We start from the raw sequence: 18,634 nt of genomic DNA, 5'->3' as shown, positions 1-18,634 counted from the left end.
TGGATTTATTTCAAAAGCAGAAAGATATTTTCTCCTACACACCACATCAAATGATTTGAAGGTGGGAATAACTTATTTACATATGGATGGAGAGGCTCTCCGATGGTATCAATTATTTATATCATGTCATACGTGGATCTGCAATATGGGAGGAGTTTGTAGGTGATCTTCTTCCTCGTTTCACATCTCAAAAGTATGATAATGGAGATGAGGAATTATCCAAAATTCAACGGATCACAACGTAGTAGAATATCATAGTCGCTTTCTTCGACTCTTTAACTAAACTCGTGATTGGTAGAACGAAAATTATTGGATACTTTTATTGAAGGACTTCATCTTAACATCCAAAAAGAGGTGAAGACGTACCATCCTCGCACCGTAAAAGTTGCATTGTCTTTTGCACAATTGTAAGAAGAGAAAGTCAATAAGGAAGAGCGAAGAGATAATAAGTGGCATTGAAGTAATCAATGTACACAAAAGAGAATATTAATGGACCAACCAATAGAAGATTCAAAGGAAAAAGATGATATCAATGAAGAAGAAATACAAGAAAGTGCTAATGAAATACAAGATATCAATATCACAAAATCAATTCATGCCTTAGAAGGGCTACAACATTCATAAACAATAAAGGTAAAAGGATTCCTTGACCAACAATAAGATAGTGATGCAAACAATATACTTGAGGAGATAAATTTTGTGACACCTATTATTGAAGTCATTGGATCTACACCAATCTCTACTTCCACCATTCAAGTTTACAAAGCAATAATGTCTTGTCATCGCTAACAACATCCGACAAATCATGGAGTATTATTTCATCATAACTTGATGAGGGTTTGATGAAAAACTATACGAAGAAAAAGAAAGTATTGGCAAATCGTCAAAAGAAAAGGAAGAATAAAAATATCAACCTTGAAGACAAGGTTGTTTTAAAGGACGGTGGAATGATACGATCCCTAAATAGACTTATTCAAATAACCCCTTTAAAATATTATCCTTTAGAATATGCTATTAGATTTGTTATTAATTTAGATAGTCATTAGATTTATTAATATTTATCCTTTGAATAAGTTATTAGTCTTATTAATAATTTTTATATTAATTTGGTATTATTGTATGGTTATATATATATATATATATATAGGACAAGCAATAAAGTTATTTAATTAAATAATCAATTACTGTGGTTATTAGAGTTTGATCCTGTAGGATTGAAAGTGCTAGGGGGGGGGGGGTTGAATAACAGTTGTGATTTTTTCACGCTTTTTGTTAAAACTATCGAGGAATCACAGCGGAAAGAAAAAGTTAAGCGGAGAACAAAGAAGACAATACTAACATTTTTTTGTTTTACTTAGTTTAAAGTCTGTGGTGACTCATATTCCAAGACCCCCGATTGACGATCACTTTTGTTAGGCAATTCACTAGCAATTCAATAATAGCAAAGAAACTTCAATTACACGTAATGAAATGCAATTAGTAGTAAAGAGACAATTTTACCGATAACTCAAAAAGAATAGAAGCTTTGCCATTTGTCGTCGGATCAGTGTTCAAGTATTGTGGAGAGCTTTTCGGAACGGCATGTAAGCATGGAAGTCGTATCAAAAGTTGTGTTTGAGGTGTTGTTCGAACCCTCCTTTTATAGCCTTGTCCGGGTGCCTGGACCAGTCCCAGGCACCCCCATCAAGCTAACGTGACGTGGTTTCAACGAAGCTCTATCCACCAAAGTTTATCCATCTCCGGGACCTGTCTAGATGCTTGGACTGTGATGTGTGTCAGCCAATCAGTGAGCGCTACCTCAACTTGGGTGTAGCCTAGTCCGAGCGCCTGGACCAGTCCAGGAGTCTGGATGCCCATTTTCTAGCCAATCTTCTAGCTTCGATATCTTGCACCACAGAGTTAACATAACAAGCAAAATATATCATTTTGAATGAATTTGACAGTCTTAGGACTATCCGGTTCTGACTTTCAGATTTCAACGAAATCCTAAGTCTAACTGATGTCTACTGTTTCCTCAACGGGAAACATATCCTCACATACTTCTATCAAGAGTTTACTTGATGCCAAACCAGTCCTCCATACCATTTGGACTTTTACTCAGCATTCGAGACTTCAGGACTTTTCGTTGGACGTTCGATTCCCGACCCGTCCAATTTTCCGCATGGTGTCCGTAACCTCCAGGACTCTCACCTACTATCCTCGACTTGTAGGATTTTTCACCTGATGTCCTCGACCTGCTAAGACTTCCATCTAGTTCCTTGGACTAGAACTTCCTTGCCTAGTTGCAATTAGGACTTTCCACCTGTCTAGTATTCACTAGGATTTTTACCTTGCCTAAACTCACTTAGGAATTTTTTGCACACTGTCAAACTTATTAGAACCATAATAACCCTTAACTTTAAACTTTTTACCATTATCAAAACTTCGGTTCGATTAGCTGGTGCTTCTTGCATCAACAAATCCGCTCGAAGTGATCATTATTAGAGGTCGATTTTCTCGAAGTGATCATTCCCCCCTTTCTTTCACCCCTTTTCTCTATTTTCCCATGAGATAGGACGTGAGTTCCTATCGGGAGTCCTTCTATAGGTACTGATCATTCATTTTTCCTGTCTAGTTGTTGCATTAATAGATCTACTAAGTCAATAACCGGAGGTATTATGTGGATACAATTTCTTATTGTTATTCTTGGTTATGTTAGGACCAAAAGGAATTCACATATATCCACAATGGTATGATATTGTCCACTTTGGGCCTAAATCCTCATGGTTTTATTTTTGGTCTCTATCCAAAAGGTCCCATACCAATGGAGATATCTTATCTCCTTTTAAACCATTATCTTTTCCATATCTTTCCAACATGAGACTTTGATTGTATCCCGAACAATTCTCCTCTCAAATGAAGGACCATGATTATTCTCATGGTCCAGGTCTCCCCACAAGTATCCGGTCATCCTGACCTACTCTAGGTCTTCTCACAAGCATCCGATCACTCTTGACTGGCTCCGGGCTTCCTCGCAAATATCCGGTTACATTGACCTACTTTAGGCCTCCCCATGAGAATCCGATCACTCTGACTTGTTCCGTGCCTCTCCGCAAGCATCCAATCACCTTAACCTACTTTAGGCCTCCCCACAACTTCGTTCAAGGTCACTCCACATAACATTTGATCTGGACCATGACTTTGATAGTATTTATTATGATCAAAAGGATATTCACATATTTCCATAATAGTATGATATTGTCCACTTTGAGTCTAAGCGCTCATGGTTTTATTTTTGGGCTTTCCCAAAATGTCTCATACCAATGGAGGTATCTTTCCCTTATAATCCCATAATCTTTTTCATGTATTTTCAATGTGGGATTTTGTTTGCAACCTTACAACCCCAATAGGTTATTGCTGATCTCATGTGTGAGGAGGGTAGAGGTTAACATTTCAAACTTTTACTTTCAAACAAATTCATTGAAGTGAATACTTGTCTATGTAGTTTGAGTGGATTGAGTTTTGCTAAGTACACGAGTGTTAAAAATTGATTGCCATAGTAACTAAGGATAAGGTTAGTTTATCGACATGATATGATACCTATCAGATTTGTTTGCATTGATTTTAAGTATTAATATATAGGAGATGAGCCAAGTTTAGTTTGTTTTCCATAGGAAGATGCCAATCAGATTTATCTTATCTCAGCTTTGGTTCAAGGTCAAGGAACAACTGAGGTTTGACATCAAGTTTTAAATTTATTTGATTAAGTAAATCATTTTTTACTTCATATGGTGCAATGGAATGCATTTAGAAGTGGTATAGTTATTAACCAATGAAAATGTTCTTGTTGAATGGTTATCACTAATGTTATACTTTTATTGACGAACCAATTAATACTATCGTTAACAATTTTAAGTACAGGATTTAGGCTGATCGTGTACAATATCAAATTGTTGTCACGAAAACATTTAATGACATTTTGTTACTAGCTAGAACATTTCTTGTAGTGTACTGTTATGTAGAACCATTAGACACATTCTTAATGCTACATTACTCTCAATTTTTTTTTCCCAAGTGGATAAACTCTTTTACCACCACTGTATGTTGAATGTGATCATGCCATATTCCCATTCATCCTTTCCAACTCTGTAAACTTTTCCTTGTAATTGAGGTTGTGAATCAACATAATGTTCAAGATCAATACTTGACTCAACATAATGTTCTAGTGAGCTTGTTAATTAGTATTCATAAAGAAAACTATCAAACTTGACTCGGTTGATTTACCACCCTACTTAATCGAGAGTTTAAGTTTTGGAACAAGTTGCTTGTTGTAATATTTGTGGTTGAAATTTGTTTAGATCAGTGTTTTTGACTTGAAAACAACTTAGTTTTATTTGACAAACACATTGAAATACTCTTTGTGGACTTTGCAACTTAATTTAATTTGACAAACAACTTAATTTTATTTGATTGTCAGTTTTTTGACCTGTTCATTGCCTGATATGAATTATGCTTGCATAGAGTCGCACTGATTTGGAGAGGAGTTTTGTATGGTTCTGTTTGATAAGTTGAATCAACATTCCATGTTTACAATTGTAGAAGATAACTACTTTATTTACATTCCCTTTTGCTTTGTTGATGCATTTGGTTTGTAGAATAGAGGCTACTGTGACCTGCAACTCCCCAAATGTCCTGCTATACCAATATGGATTCTATTGTCAAGTATCTGCTTGAGAATTCCTTGATGAATTGCACACATAACTCTTACACACAACCTTAGAAAATGCTTCATCGAGTGAAAAACAGTATGGACACTTAAAACCTGAACAATGCTTGGAGATGATAGTCTCAAGTCCATTAGAGAGTAGGCTTTCTGAGCTGATAAGCCATTTCTTTCTCTCTGTGTGTTTGTTTGTATGGGTGTCCATTTTGCTACTGCCCAAACATGAATAAATACTTATTTACCGAACCCCGATATGATCCTGACTCAATCTTCTTTTATTTTTACTCAAACCTAGCAAAATATGATAGATGAGTATTTAAGCTGGATTCTATTTTCTCTCTTTAGAAATTTTTGTTTGCCTAGTCCAAAATCCTTCTCTAGATATTGGGCAGTGATTCAATAGGCACCTGATGCATGATGTAAACTAGCAATGTGATATAAACGGCATACTTCCATGGATTTTAGCTTTAGATTCCCTCTGACTTTTGTCCCTTTTTCTTACATCGACACGACATACCCGACCCGAAAACGTGTCGTTGAGGCTTTAGTTTCACCGTAGGTAAAACTAAAGCCTCCAGGGCTCAATATTCTTTCTTGCTTTCTTTCTTTCTTTTTCAGATGTTGGAATAGATATATGGGATCTCGGTGGGGATGAAATAGCTAGAATCCGGACAAAGTGTGAGTTGCAATGTGATTGTTTCTTATCTTTTAGCTTGCCATGGAATGATTTTGATGGGAGGGGAACATGTAGATTCCATTCCACGTGAAGTGGGTCATGCATGGAATCAACACCTTTGTTTGATGGAGACATAGTCACTAAGCCCTCTCTATGACTGTCTAATTAGGTTGGTAAACTTCACTATTGCATATCAAGATACGAAAGCTCTATCTATATATTCCTTCTGTGCATAAAATATAGAAATTGGATGAAGTTGTTGCCACGTGACTTGAAGATAACATATTCAATCAAGTCATGAAAACAATTTATTATAATGTAGAGTAAGACTGCATACAATAGATCCTTATCTAAGACTCAGGAGGTCCTAGTGGTGAAAAGAATTGAGGTGATGAATGGTGAAGTTGAGGTGTTGTAGGATTCCTGAAACCACAATGGAAAAGCAAGTCAAAAAGAAAACTGGATTGTGGATAAGGTTCAGAGGACATGGTTCCTAGCTCATACAATTGATTGATCTTTGCTTTCCCCAAAAGCTAAGCAATGCTTCACAAGTCAAATAGCTTAGTCTTAGGGCAGCTTTCCCCCCGAAAGAAAATGAGACTCGTCCAGTCGATTCAATCGAGAGCTAGCTGTCTTTGCTGTATAGAGAGTTTATGTAAGCCAGATGATCTGATCTCAGTGATGTCTCATTTTACTACGATCGATCCTGTTTTACCAATTTCAGTATCTAGATTTCTCTGAACTGAATCGAACCGGCAAAATTATCCAACCCCCTAAAAGTGCCAACTTAGTGCAATGAACAACTAGACTATTTCAGCAACTTGCATCATGTAACTTTTCATGAGTCTTTGAATTTATTGCTGATAACACTGCTCACAAATATGCTTGCAGCACTAACAGCCGGGAATCCATGGACGACACTGTCAAAGGCGGATGTCGACTCGGAGGAAAGCGATACAGCGCAAGCAGGCGAGAGTGAAATCTCAGTGACCATACACATGAAAAAGATGGACAGTCCACATTTTCACACTAACCATAAAAAACACGAAGAAGAAGAAGAAAATCAGTTTATAGTTTTGCATATGATATCTTAACTCTTTACTTCTTCAAAGTGATAATTCTCTCAATATTCTGGTTGAAAGAGAGGTTTTGGATTCTTTTAGTCAGCGAAGGACAAGTATGGATTCTAGTGCTGCCATTGATTGATTCTTTGGTCCCCTGTAAGGCATATGTGAATGCAAATTCATTTAACTTTTTTTTTTTTTTTGGTTTTAAAGCTTTTGGTGTAAATAGTTGAATGCTTTGGATGCCCAACTCCTGTTGTTCCCACTTCAAAGGCCTGGCCGCTAAAGTTGATGTCGAGAATGATTGCATCGCACTCGAACTAATGTCCATTTTCACACTCTTAGTAGTATAACTTATCTCACCCGACCGAGTTGAGACGGTAACATTGAACATGGAAATACCTTTCGCTCGCCCACAATGCCTTCACCTTGCCTTAGAATCTATTGATAACATGTCTTATTATGGACCATGATTAAGTTTTTCGATAAGAATTAGTTTGTTGATGATGCATTTGCATGTGAAATTATTCCTTGGTCCATTTCATCTATCACATCATGATACTCGTGCGAATATTACTAGTATTCGTAGTTCATTTTTCTTCTTCTTCGAATTATTAATTTAAACTTCTTTCAAGTGATTATTATTCTTTTTTGGATACAACTTATAAATGTTTTATACGTTTTGTACTAATTTGGAAGATTTTGATCCATTTTTGTTGGCCTTAATTTAATTAATTTATGCGTGCATTGCCCTCGACTTGAATTAGGTATGCGTGTGGTTTTGTTGTATGCGGCGAACCGGGGCGAGTGCGCCACGTCATCCTCCACCATGTACCAGCCCCGACAGGCGACAGCAACATGTGGCTGCTCCACCACGCTTCCACCACCTCACTTCACTTCACGGTAAAAAAATTAAAATAAATTGTTGAATTTATTTACTATTTTTCTTTAAAATATTCTTAACAAAAATTTTAAATCATCAGAGACTAATACTATTTCATTTTTAATTGCTAATTTCTTTGCTATACAATTTCTATTGAAAGGGTCAGGAGATCATATTGAGTTTATTCTGTACCGTTTGATCTTGTATTGCAAAAAGTTATTTGTGTGATATAAAATCACATGATAATAATTTTATTATTATCCTAAAACTCTTCTTCTCATAGAATGATACTAATTTGATAATTTTAATGAAGCGTAAGAGTCAATATGATTGCTTTTCTTCTCCTAGCTATTGAACATGCTTTATAAGACATTTTCGTATAATTTCTTGGTTTCCATTGTTAAGTTTCAAACCTTGTAATGAGTAATTATTCTCTTCCTTTTTAGATGGGGCCATAAATATAGGAGTGACAATTCGGATCAGATTTAGATTTTTAGGTTTGGATTTGTAGATTGATGGGTTGGAACATCAAAATCTAAATACAACTTTATTAATATTTCAGATCAAATTATTCAACTCGAAGTCAATCTATTTATCTGTATTTGATCCGAATCAGTCCTGAAATGACCTATAATCATAATCCAATCCGAATTTGACCTGATCCGACCCAACCCGACCTGACCCGGAATGACTCATTTATAAAAATATATTTATTTTAATCCAAACTCAACCTGAACATGAACCTGAAAAGATTTATTTTATAAAAATATACTTATTTTAACCAAACTCAATCAGAATTCGATACGAATTTGATCCAAAAATATTTACAAACAAGTTCATAAATTAAATTGACCTGAATTTAACTTATTTATTTATTAATCATATCAATCAAACTTAAATTCAATCTAAATCTAATAAGACTTGATCTTACTCTAATTTTTTTCAATTCAACCCGTATGTTTTACATCACATCAGAAATTACCATCCCTGAAATATATTCATGGTTTTACAAGATTCTTCCTTATCCTTTAGGATAAAATCATTTCGCCTTTTTGCTAATTGAGCCACCTTTTCGACTTGGCTCAAATCCACCAGAAGTTTTTTTTAATTTTTTTTTTTTTATCGATATGAGTCTTAAACTTGTTGCGGTTCTTTTTTAAAGTTGCTACCAACACCCTTCAATTGGGTTAAACACCAAATCTCTCGTTCTCGTGTTGTTGCACAAGAACAATGTATTGTCCCCCACCATGCTCACTCATGCCTCTTTTTCGCTAAAAAGTTGGGGGAAAAAAGTTAGATTGAAATAGCAAGATGGTGTCACAAAGAAGCTTCGCCACTCACTTGTCACACACTAAAGGTAAGTGTTAAAAGTTAGACAAGAGGGATCTTGAATTGTTCGCGACTAACTTAGAAATGTTAAATAATAGTCGAGCTCCAAGTATGCTTGTGTGTACATGCACCATGCCCGCCTTGTCCATATTAACGACGTTCATCATATCCAAGCTCAATTATTTAGCGTCCCGACTAAAAAGCTTTTTCCTTGCTACCCTAGCTCGGTTGCTAAAGCTAGGCATGCAAAGCACATAGAATACATGCCCCAAACCCTAAGAGGAATGAGCCATGTTATAGAAGCTACTGGTGTTTTTGGTTGAAGGAATAACGATTCTATTCTTTATAAATTTTAATCGAATTTGATTGTCTATAGCTATAGAAATGGATTCAAAATAGTATTTCTTATGAATTTGTGTTTTTCATAATCTAATTTGAAAAGTGGGGTAAAATTGCTATTGTGTGATTTAAAAATTACGGATTCGAGTCTTGAAAACAATCTCTGGTAGAATAAGTGAAGCTCAACTAGAATTCCGTATTGATAGAAACTTTGTACACTGAACTGTCATTTTTATAAACTAATTTGAATGATAGCCAAGCTCAGCTAAATGAGTTGATCCAACCTATTGGATAAGATTAATACTAGTATGTTAAGCAAACTCAGTAGATTGATTTAATTGTATTAGTTGGCATAAGTCAATTGGGTAAGACAATCAATTTGGATGAGCCTAAACTATACAAATCGAACTAAGAATTAATATCCTATTCTATATTTTTATTAATTTATTCTTTAAGCATAGTTATTTAATAATTTATTAGTTTAATCCTATCCCATGAATCAAAATCATCTTAATGATGTAATTGATGGTCTTGTTGAGTTAGGAAAGTAATTATATGTTATTTAATGGTCCATTATTTAATTTTATAAAATTTATTTTAATTATATTATTGTGATATGAGTAGAAAGTACAAAATATTATATATATAAATATGAAAATGGTTGTGGAATTCAAAGAGAATAAATTCCAAACTTTGTTAAAAGTGATTTAGCACTAAGTTTCGAGGGTTAAAAAGGCTATTGCTTTGTTCTCCACCATTTGAATGGAGACTATCATTCAGAAATTGTTTTTTCTACTCTGGATGTTTCTCTAATCTTGGTCACCCGAGTTGCTACATCCAAACTCAATCGTCTACAAAGAGTAAGTTGGAAGCTCAATCGTCGAACCAATTAACCCTAAATCTGTATCAATTTGTTTTTATACTGAGGTTACTTTTTATTATGTAGAATTTATGAAAATTAGTATATAAAACTCACATTCTGATCGATGATGAAAGTGTCATAAGATTATTTAAGAGAGAAAATTAAATAAAATAATAAAATAATGTATTTTCTTGATATTTCTATTAAAGAAAATAGAAGCTCAAGTATCTCCGGTTAAACTGGAACTTACTTTTGACCGGACTTTGATTTCGGCTAGGATAGGTTTGACTTGCAGTTTGACTTTGATTTAAAGCTCAGCACAACCCTGGGCTCGTACACGTGGAGAACAATGATATCCACCACATCACTTGATATAAGTATTATTAAAATTAGAGAAATTTAGTGAGCTTTTTTTTTTTATTTACAATTCATTATAACAATATAAAGGATAATAATCCATGTGGACGACTCAAATCGGACCGGTGCGTTACGTGTCGGCGCCGGTACCGGTACCGGTTTCGTTTCCGAGCATCTCGCTCCAATGTAACACGTTACGTCCGCGACGCCTCGTCGCATCCGATACCTTATTTTAACGGTCCATTTTGCCCTTCTCTCTCTCTCTCGCTGCGTGTATAAAACCGACGTCGGCCGCTCTCTCCGGCCACTGTCGCTGCCATCCTCGTCCTTCACTGTGGAACACCAGAGCGGCGGAGGGAACTAGAGGAGCGAGATGGGGTCGGCGGTAGAGACGGAGATCGGTTTCGACCTCAACCTCTTAACAGCCAGGACCGTCGGCGGCTTCTTCAAGGAGGCCACCGCCGACGGCGGCGTAGCCAAGCTAGAGGAGTCCGTCAGGAGCCTCGAGGAGGAGAGGAAAAAGATCGAAGCGTTCAAGCGCGAGCTCCCCTTGTGCATGCTCCTCCTCACCGACGGTGCTTATTTTTTCCCCCTTTTTGATTTGAATTTTTTTCATGCTTGATCGATTGCTGGTTTCTTTCTAAAATTTGGATTTCTTTTTCTCTTTGGTTTAGTGATTGAGATGCTTAAGAAGGAGCTCGATCGATTCCAGGGGGAGCGATTCGCGCACAGCTTCAAGGAATTCATACCGATCGGGAGGAAGTGCGAAGAGGAGGGCGGAGTGAATCTGGAAGCAGATTGCAAGGATAAGAAGCACTGGATGAGCACCGCCCAGCTCTGGAGCAATTCCAGCGATGGTAAGGGCAATGATGACGGCGACGGCAACACCATCACAGATGAGGTACAGAGTAGGGGTTTTCGATCGCCATTTTTGTCCGATTGTTGATTTTATTTTGATCTCTGTGGCAGAAAAGTGGAGTGCCAGATCGCGCTGAGGACGAGCACGAGGTTTACTTGGAAGCCAGAAGCCAGGGCATCGGCTACGGATTCTCGCCCTTCAAGGCCGGCGTTTCGCCGCCAAAGGAGGCGGCGAAGCCCGCAGCGATGCTACCTGATCTACCTATGCGGTCGCCCGACGTCGATCCTGCTGCTTTCCCTATTTCCATCATGCCCGGCGACCACCACTCCGACATCGGTGTCGCCGCCAAGCGCGTCGGCCGAGGTCCTCCCCCGGCAACGGGCGGCCCCCACCTTAGCTTGCAGCTGCAGGAGCAGCCGCTGAGGAAGGCGAGGCGATGCTGGTCGCCGGAGCTTCACCGCCGCTTTGTCCTCGCTCTCCAGCAACTCGGCGGCGCTCAAGGTCTGGATAATAATAATCTACGAAACTCCCCACCACAAATCAATCAAATTTCGTCCTTATTTCAATTGTTCATCCCGCAGTGGCAACTCCAAAGCAGATCAGAGAACTGATGAAGGTGGACGGCCTCACCAACGACGAAGTAAAATCCCACCTGCAGGTACCTTCAATCTTCCATATCGATCTCCTCACTCTTCCGAATTCGCTCATCTTCTTCCTTCTCCTTCTCAGAAATACAGATTACACACGAAAAAGATGCCCAATGGCTCATCAGTCACTAACAGACCGGTCATGGCCTTAGGAGGCCTATGGATGCCTCCCGAGAACTACACTTCCTCCAATTCACCGCAAAGCCCTCTTCAGTTCGTCGTCTCCAACTTAGCGATCTCCGCAACCGCCGGAAGTAGCTGCGAGGAAGATGATGGAAAGTCTGAAAGCTTCAACTGGAGATCCTGAAGCATGAGATAATTTGAGATGATCGGTATTGTATTACCATGAGACTGACTCAAGACTCCCCGGTGTAGATATCGATAGTTTTGTCGAGGTTGGGGCAGTGTTATTCGTTTTTCCGGGGACAAGAGAGATCAAATTTTCCCCCCAAAATTTTGTGTTTGCGTGAACAAAACATCTGATGGATTTGGAATAAAAAGAGTTTTCTCAGTTCCTGAACTAATCAACTAGAACAAAAATGGAGTTGAGATTTGCTTCAACAGGCTTTTTCTTTCTTCTCTATTCTTTCTCATCTCAGTTTTTTGTTTGAGCTTAAGCCACTATCCATTGTAGAATTGTAATAGTGGTCATCTAATTTCGCAAAATTGGGAGTCATATGATCCGATCCAAGATCAAGGGATGGGTGGACTTCTTGAAATGTCCGCTGCCGAGCTCTTTTGGAAGATTAGGCACAAGTTAAGTCGGTTGTTGTTGGGACGGCTTCCGTCGGATCGTCAAGTCAAGCTCAGTCCGAGTCCGATTTGGACTTGGACTTTCTCGAGAGAGCTGACATGGATTCATTGTTGACCAAGTCTTGGGGAGGCCACGTGACCTCTCTCGTCTCCATCACATCATCGTAGTGGCCTCTCGATATGAATAGGTACCCGAATTCATCGCTATTGATAATAAATAAGCTTAGTGGTTTTTGTCAACCTTACAGACTAAAATGGCCATTAGATGCCAGAAGAAGCCTAGATTTTTATAGAACACAACGATATGACGGCTATATGTTTGGACTCCAAAATCCTACTCTTTAATGCACTCAACTAGTAAAATTAGTCTCATCATAAAATTGATTCAATGAATTTCAGGGCACTTACTAAGTGATGCCTTTCATCTTCGCCTTCCTGATGCTCTTCGAGTTCCTTTGCTATCAATTGATGGACCTTTCTTAAGTAGCTATTTGTTACCTGAAGTCTTTCTGAAGGCACAGATTTGTTTTCGAACATTTTGAAGCATACGAAACGGATCAGTCCTAAAACCAAGCTGAAGTTGGCATTTTTGAGCATGACCTCGACAGCTCCCAAGATGACACCGCAGGTGGCATCCAAAATTCTGTGGCTTCCTTTCTTTAGCAGGACGAGCATCAACTCGATTAGACTTTCAAATGCAGAAGACTTCGATTTAGGAGTCTGGCTCTCTATCTGGAATTCAGTATCGCCTAGATCAGAAAGCCATATCGGAAAGTTGGCACCGAGAAGATCGGCCAGATTCAAGGTGCATTTCTTATCTGGCATCATCAAGTGGTTGCAGCCCAAACCTAGTATGATAGTAGGCAACCATGGCTTGGCGATTGAAACAATATTGGAATCATGTCGACTTCCAAGAGATGACCCGGTCGAAGCAATTAGATCTAGAAGATCATTTGCAAGATAGAAGGCCTCCGGTGATGCTCCTGAGCCCTCATTTGTGTTCTTTAGGAACTCATGAAGTAATTTAGCTGCATACGAAAATGAGCTCTTTAAATGTATTGAAATATCCTTCAAAACCTCCTCCTGGATATTATTCATGGTAACTTCGTCCTTGTTCGATAGTTTTTGATATTTGTGACCTCTTAAAGCCGAGACAATGTGGTGAATATGATCTGATGCAAACTTCAAGCACCTTTGTAGGGTTTGATTGGGGAGCCTTGTTGTTACAGCATCAACAACAAATTTCATAACCGCCGTATACAACTTCACCAAAATCTGTATCCTTTTAACATGAAAAGATTGGTAACCTACATGTGAAAAATAAGGTTTAAATTTAGTCTCTCAAACTGTATTAGTCTAGTTATTATGGAGATCAAGAGTAGATTCTAACTACCTTCAGTTGGATTTGAGGTTCCTTCTGGAACTTCAATACACTTGCTTTTTTGGGATTGTGCTCTCTCGACTTCTTGTCTAGGTTTTCCAGAAACAGAATCCAAGTAGAGTCTATCAACACAATTGATTATGTGATTCAAAGCACCATCAAAAGTCACCTGCCAAAAATATCTTATTAACAACACTACAAATTTATTAAACCATTTACCATAATAGATAATTTTAGATATATTTTAAGCTAGAGCTTGTTTAGCCATGTAAATGACAAGCCTGTCAGGATAGAATAACTTAACTTAGTTTCGGAACATAAAGAAGCCAAGAATAAGCCAAGAATCACATCGAGCTAGAACTTAGTTCAATCTTGATAACGATTTAACAATATATGACTAAGATAAGACTAGGCTAGGCCTATGTAAAGCACAATTGAAAGTAAAGGAGGTGAAAATTCTCATAACCAGATTTTCTGTAGTAAATAAAGGTGGGAAAAAAACCTTACCTCAAGGGATGAGCTTGCTTGATGTAAATCATTATCCTTGATACCATCGGCATTTTCAGAAGTATTATGAAGAGACATGAATATTGCAAATGTTGTGTAGGCTACAATAGGTTCGATCTCTAAGTGATTCAACTTAAGGCACTGTTGAATGCACAACTCTGAAATAACACTTAGTGCAGAAAATATCGTTCCTGAAAAGGGAGAATTTAATGCAGAAGTTCTTGTTGATTCTGTTGTAAGCAAATATTTCACTTGCCATGATGCCGATCCAGCAATAATAAAATCCTTATCATCACTGCCTATCCCACAATTTTGTGATACTTTTCCAGTCACTTGATTTACCCTTCTTGAAGTTTTCATGGGTAACTTCACTTTTTTCCTTTTTGAAGTCTGCAAGATCTCCTGTGTTGATCCCAGTCCAAATCTGATGCACAAAGTAGATGCAAGTTCTCGTAATACATTTGCTAAGTGTTCAAACATCTCATCAAATCCACCACCAGAAATTATCAACTTTTGTGCTGCCTTGACGACTTCTTGTTTTTCCACATTATCAGATAGAAAATCTGAGTTTCTTAAGATAGCCAAACAATAATCCTTTAAAAAAACTACATTTTCAGAGGATACAAGAGAAGCCATGCTTAAGATGGCTGTTTGGGCACGTTCAGAGCTTGCTGCAGTTAGCATGTGTTTCAATCTCTCAGCTGAAAGCAACTCAGTGAGAACTGGTTTTACTGATGACTCATTTGCTAGGCCTTGGCATATATTGGACGATGAAATAAGCAAACCATCAGTCTTCTCCCTGTCTAGACCCTTACGTGAAAGAGCCAAACTGATGCAAAACTTGGCAAGTTCCATAAGTGACCTTGAAGAGGATCCCTCAGAAAAAGCAAATTCACAAAACCTTGCCCCGGCATCGGGAGACCGCTTAATAAGTGCAACAAAACGACTGCATGCCTCCTTTATAGTTAATTTTGACGGGAAGTAACAAGGAATTAGCAAGTTTGTAATTTTTTGAGCAACTCGTGGGTGATCATTTGCCAAGGAGGACAACAGGTCATCCAAAGCAACCACCTGAGAAACAGAATATAACCCCTCAAGGACATTTTTTAAGTTAAAACACACGTCAGAGTACAGTGATTAACTTCACATAAGGTGAGCTTACCTTATTAAATTGGAAAGTGTGAACATCACGAACAGCTAGAAGAAGATCAACAACAGAAACTCGAACGGAAAGAACAGGATCAAAGAATAGGAAACCCAACTTTGGAAGGAGAACTTTCATTATTTCATGACTTTGTGGGTTGTCAAGCAAATAGATAATGCCATTAATTGTTGAAATTCTCACTTCATTAGAGATGTTGTGTGACATGGTATCAACAATTTTTGCCAGAAACTTTGTGATAGTAGACGTTGGAATGACTTCCCAGAATAAGTGAAGAATGCGACATGAACCTTCAACAGCAACTAACCTCACTTCAGGACAGTCATCAAGAAGCAATTTCTCCAACAACAGGAATTGTTTCTGTTGTAAACTTTCTTTAACCTCCTTTGTCATATCTCGATCTTCAAGTGGGAACATATCCAATAGTAGATGCAATGCATTCTGCCTTACATTGGAGTTGGCAACCTGTCACATTGGGTATCAGCAATGTTTAAAGCAAAATTGGTTGCACTTTGTGAGTAGTTTCATAGTTATCCCAAGATGAACCAAATAGCTATATAACTTATTCCAATCCTCAATATAAGTTTCCCATATAAGTTGGTAAAGATGAAACAAAATACTAATGCTGATTCACGTTTGAATGCAATTGACTAATAGTGTAAGAAATACTTCTGCCTTTTACATGTGCAGTAACACTGAATTTAATAAATTGGGAAAATGTACCTGCAATGATCGAAACAGCACTGGTTCTACAAGACGGAGGAGGAGCTTGTCCACACCATCAGTCATTCTCTGTTGGACGAACTCTCCTAAGACTCTCCTGGCAGAAGCAGCAAGAAATTTAGAACCAGCATAAATTGCCCCTTCAATCAGCCCTTGCAAGAAGCCATCCTCAATTTCCTCTCTCAAAGAACCTTCACTTCCTTTCCATGCCCTGAAGAGGATGTCCGCAAAAGCCTCCAGCATTGACTTCTTTCCAAATGGTATCTGAGACTTCAACAATTCCAGAGCTTCCTTTGTGAGCTGCTGATTCAATCCCAGGACAAAAGAAACAAACTTCCTCCCTTCATCCATCTTCTGATACACCGGCGAGGTGACACAACGCATGAGAAGCATCTTCAGGTCCTCAATACTCTCATCCACATAGTCGAATAACAAAAACGCCTCCCGGAGGGAGTAAACCCTTCGGACGTCTGCTTTCTTGCAGTCGGTTAACGACCTGGATAGCAAGAACGGCAACGACTGGGAGACCAAGTTCTCCCTCCCCGGAAGCTTCAATTTCCACCACTCCTCGCAGAGGCTGGCAACCTGCGAGAGCAGCGCCGAGTCCATCTCATACAGCACGAGGCAATCATGAAGGGACCGAACGGAAGGGAGGAGGTCGGATGGGGAAAACAGCTTCTTCGGGTGGGAGAAGCATAGAAAAGTGACAAAGGTGTAAGCTTTGAGGTTCTTGAGCTGATCTAGGGTTTCGTCAGAAATGGGGGCGGCAGAACCTTCGGCTTCCTCGTCTGGCTTCTGGGCTGCCGAGGACGGGCGGGACCGCTTCAGGGGAGGTGAGCGGAAGGCGCGTACTGGAGAGCCGCACGGACCGAGGGAGTTCCGGAAGGCATCGAGGGAGGCGGATACGGCAAGGTGGAGTGTTTCGGGGAGGGAGGCAACGACATCGGATGAGGGCGGGAGGGAGAAAATAAGGGATCTGAGGGACGACTTTCCGGGCTTGGTGGCGGCGAGGGTTGTGGCGGAGGAGAGGATCTCGTCGGCGGAGGAGGCGGCGGGGGAACGCTGCCTCTTCTCCATTAAGACCTATCGGATGGCGTGGAAGTGTGAAGCAGAGGCGGGAAAATGCGGCTTTTAAATCAGATTGCTAATTTTAATCCATTAATTAAATGAACCCTGCAAAATTACCAAAATCACACCCGCTCCTCCCTTCATAATTTAATATCGAAAATATCCCACCACTCCACTTATAATTTAATATCCAAAATACCCCCTTAATCCCTTATATTGATCGCACCTGGGGGCTTGGTGCCATGGTAACTGTTAAGTCGATGGAAAAGTTTCCCAAACAATAAAAGTTTGATTCTTACATGCTACAAATAAATGTACCTAGCGCTTGAACCATTCGTTGTATTGGACCGTCTTTCGTGGTCTATCTATGTTTTTTAAATTTATCCACCTGGGGGCTAGTAAAAAAATTTTATAGAATTAAATTGGCTATAATCAGCCAAGAGTATAAATTGAAAGGGATCCACCAAATTAAAGGACTCTCAACAGGAGTGAAGTCTTTTTCACCGCCCCACCATCATGTTCATATTCCAAAGCTAAAAAAATGGATGAGTAAACTAATATTGCATTTTGTGAAAGAGGGCTTCTTATATGCTTGTATCCAGGTTGGAAGTGTTGAGTTTTTCACGGAGAGATGTTTTCTGATCTTCTTCCTCAACTCCGACAAATACTCCGATCATTGACAGGGAAGGGAAGGAAGATTTGGAAGTCAGCTAGCAAGTTTTAATTTTCTTTCCAATCTAACACCAGCCATCAGCTAGTTTCCAAATTCGCATTCCTAGCAAAGTAGATTTTGATTTGGTTAGCTAGGTGGCAATTTCTCCCTTGGGATCTGCTTGTTACCTTATTCTCATGGCAAAGAAAAGGAAAGGATCCAATCACTCCCTCATGATTCAATCAAAGGGTCAATCAACTATTGGTGTAGTTGGTACCAATAGTCAAATCTGAATTTTGATAAATGATAAATGGATTAAAGTTAGATATATTGTATAATCTAATATTTCTACTAAGTGCACATAACTTGACTGGTCTAACATCGGATTGAAAGCCAACTAGGTCTGGAGGACATGATAGCTGATGTAAAATTTTAGATAGGTCAAGGTGTGATCCGATATCTGGCGGGAAGTCCAACTGGGTTTGCGGGACCTGACATCTAACTGAAGTCCACTTGGATTAACGGATTTACGGACCTAACAGCAAGAAGACCTGGTGGAGCGAAGTAAAGTCAAGTGATTCTGTGTGGTAAGGTAAGTCACTCGAGGAGAGTGTACTAGTGAGGACGAATCCCAAGTAGGGACTTTAGGCGCAGGTCCTGTTTAAGTCTA

At 38.9% G+C, this 18,634-nt stretch overlaps 2 protein-coding genes across 2 annotated transcripts; one reads left to right on the top strand and one right to left on the bottom strand.

Annotated features, from left to right (window-relative positions):
* Positions 1-10,471: 10,471 nt before the first annotated feature.
* Positions 10,472-12,242, top strand: LOC122008429 (transcription factor NIGTH1-like). Its single transcript, XM_042564157.1, has 5 exons — positions 10,472-10,787; positions 10,887-11,113; positions 11,182-11,572; positions 11,653-11,729; positions 11,801-12,242. Exons 1-5 carry the CDS (start codon positions 10,586-10,588, stop codon positions 12,023-12,025), a joined length of 1,122 nt encoding a protein of 373 aa, XP_042420091.1. The 5' UTR covers positions 10,472-10,585; the 3' UTR covers positions 12,026-12,242.
* A 490-nt stretch (positions 12,243-12,732) lies between these two features.
* On the bottom strand, positions 12,733-17,341 carry LOC122008428. Its single transcript, XM_042564156.1, has 5 exons — positions 16,245-17,341; positions 15,522-15,986; positions 14,360-15,430; positions 13,865-14,021; positions 12,733-13,778 (listed from the first exon to the last, which is right to left on the bottom strand). The coding sequence occupies exons 1-5, from the start codon at positions 17,319-17,321 to the stop codon at positions 12,844-12,846; spliced, it is 3,705 nt and encodes a 1,234-aa protein (XP_042420090.1). The 5' UTR covers positions 17,322-17,341; the 3' UTR covers positions 12,733-12,843.
* Positions 17,342-18,634: the final 1,293 nt, after the last annotated feature.

This window comes from Zingiber officinale, chromosome 8A (assembly GCF_018446385.1).
Source record: "Zingiber officinale cultivar Zhangliang chromosome 8A, Zo_v1.1, whole genome shotgun sequence".
Lineage (NCBI taxonomy): Eukaryota > Viridiplantae > Streptophyta > Magnoliopsida > Zingiberales > Zingiberaceae > Zingiber > Zingiber officinale.
Note: the sequence above shows the minus strand (reverse complement) of the source record. Positions and strands in the feature narration are given on the sequence as shown.

What these genes read in the sequence shown, in the direction of transcription:
- LOC122008429 (XM_042564157.1), top strand. Translation starts at nt 10,586, where the DNA reads ATGGGGTCGGCGGTAGAGACGGAGATCGGTTTCGACCTCAACCTCTTA. An exon ending in CATGCTCCTCCTCACCGACG is followed by an intron (nt 10,788 to 10,886) that starts GTGCTTATTTTT and finishes TCTTTGGTTTAG; the next exon opens with TGATTGAGATGCTTAAGAAG. An exon ending in GCAACACCATCACAGATGAG is followed by an intron (nt 11,114 to 11,181) that starts GTACAGAGTAGG and finishes TCTCTGTGGCAG; the next exon opens with AAAAGTGGAGTGCCAGATCG.
- LOC122008428 (XM_042564156.1), bottom strand. Translation starts at nt 17,321, where the DNA reads ATGGAGAAGAGGCAGCGTTCCCCCGCCGCCTCCTCCGCCGACGAGATC. An exon ending in ACACTTTCCAATTTAATAAG is followed by an intron (nt 15,431 to 15,521) that starts GTAAGCTCACCT and finishes TCTGTTTCTCAG; the next exon opens with GTGGTTGCTTTGGATGACCT. An exon ending in AACCTCAAATCCAACTGAAG is followed by an intron (nt 13,779 to 13,864) that starts GTAGTTAGAATC and finishes TTTCACATGTAG; the next exon opens with GTTACCAATCTTTTCATGTT.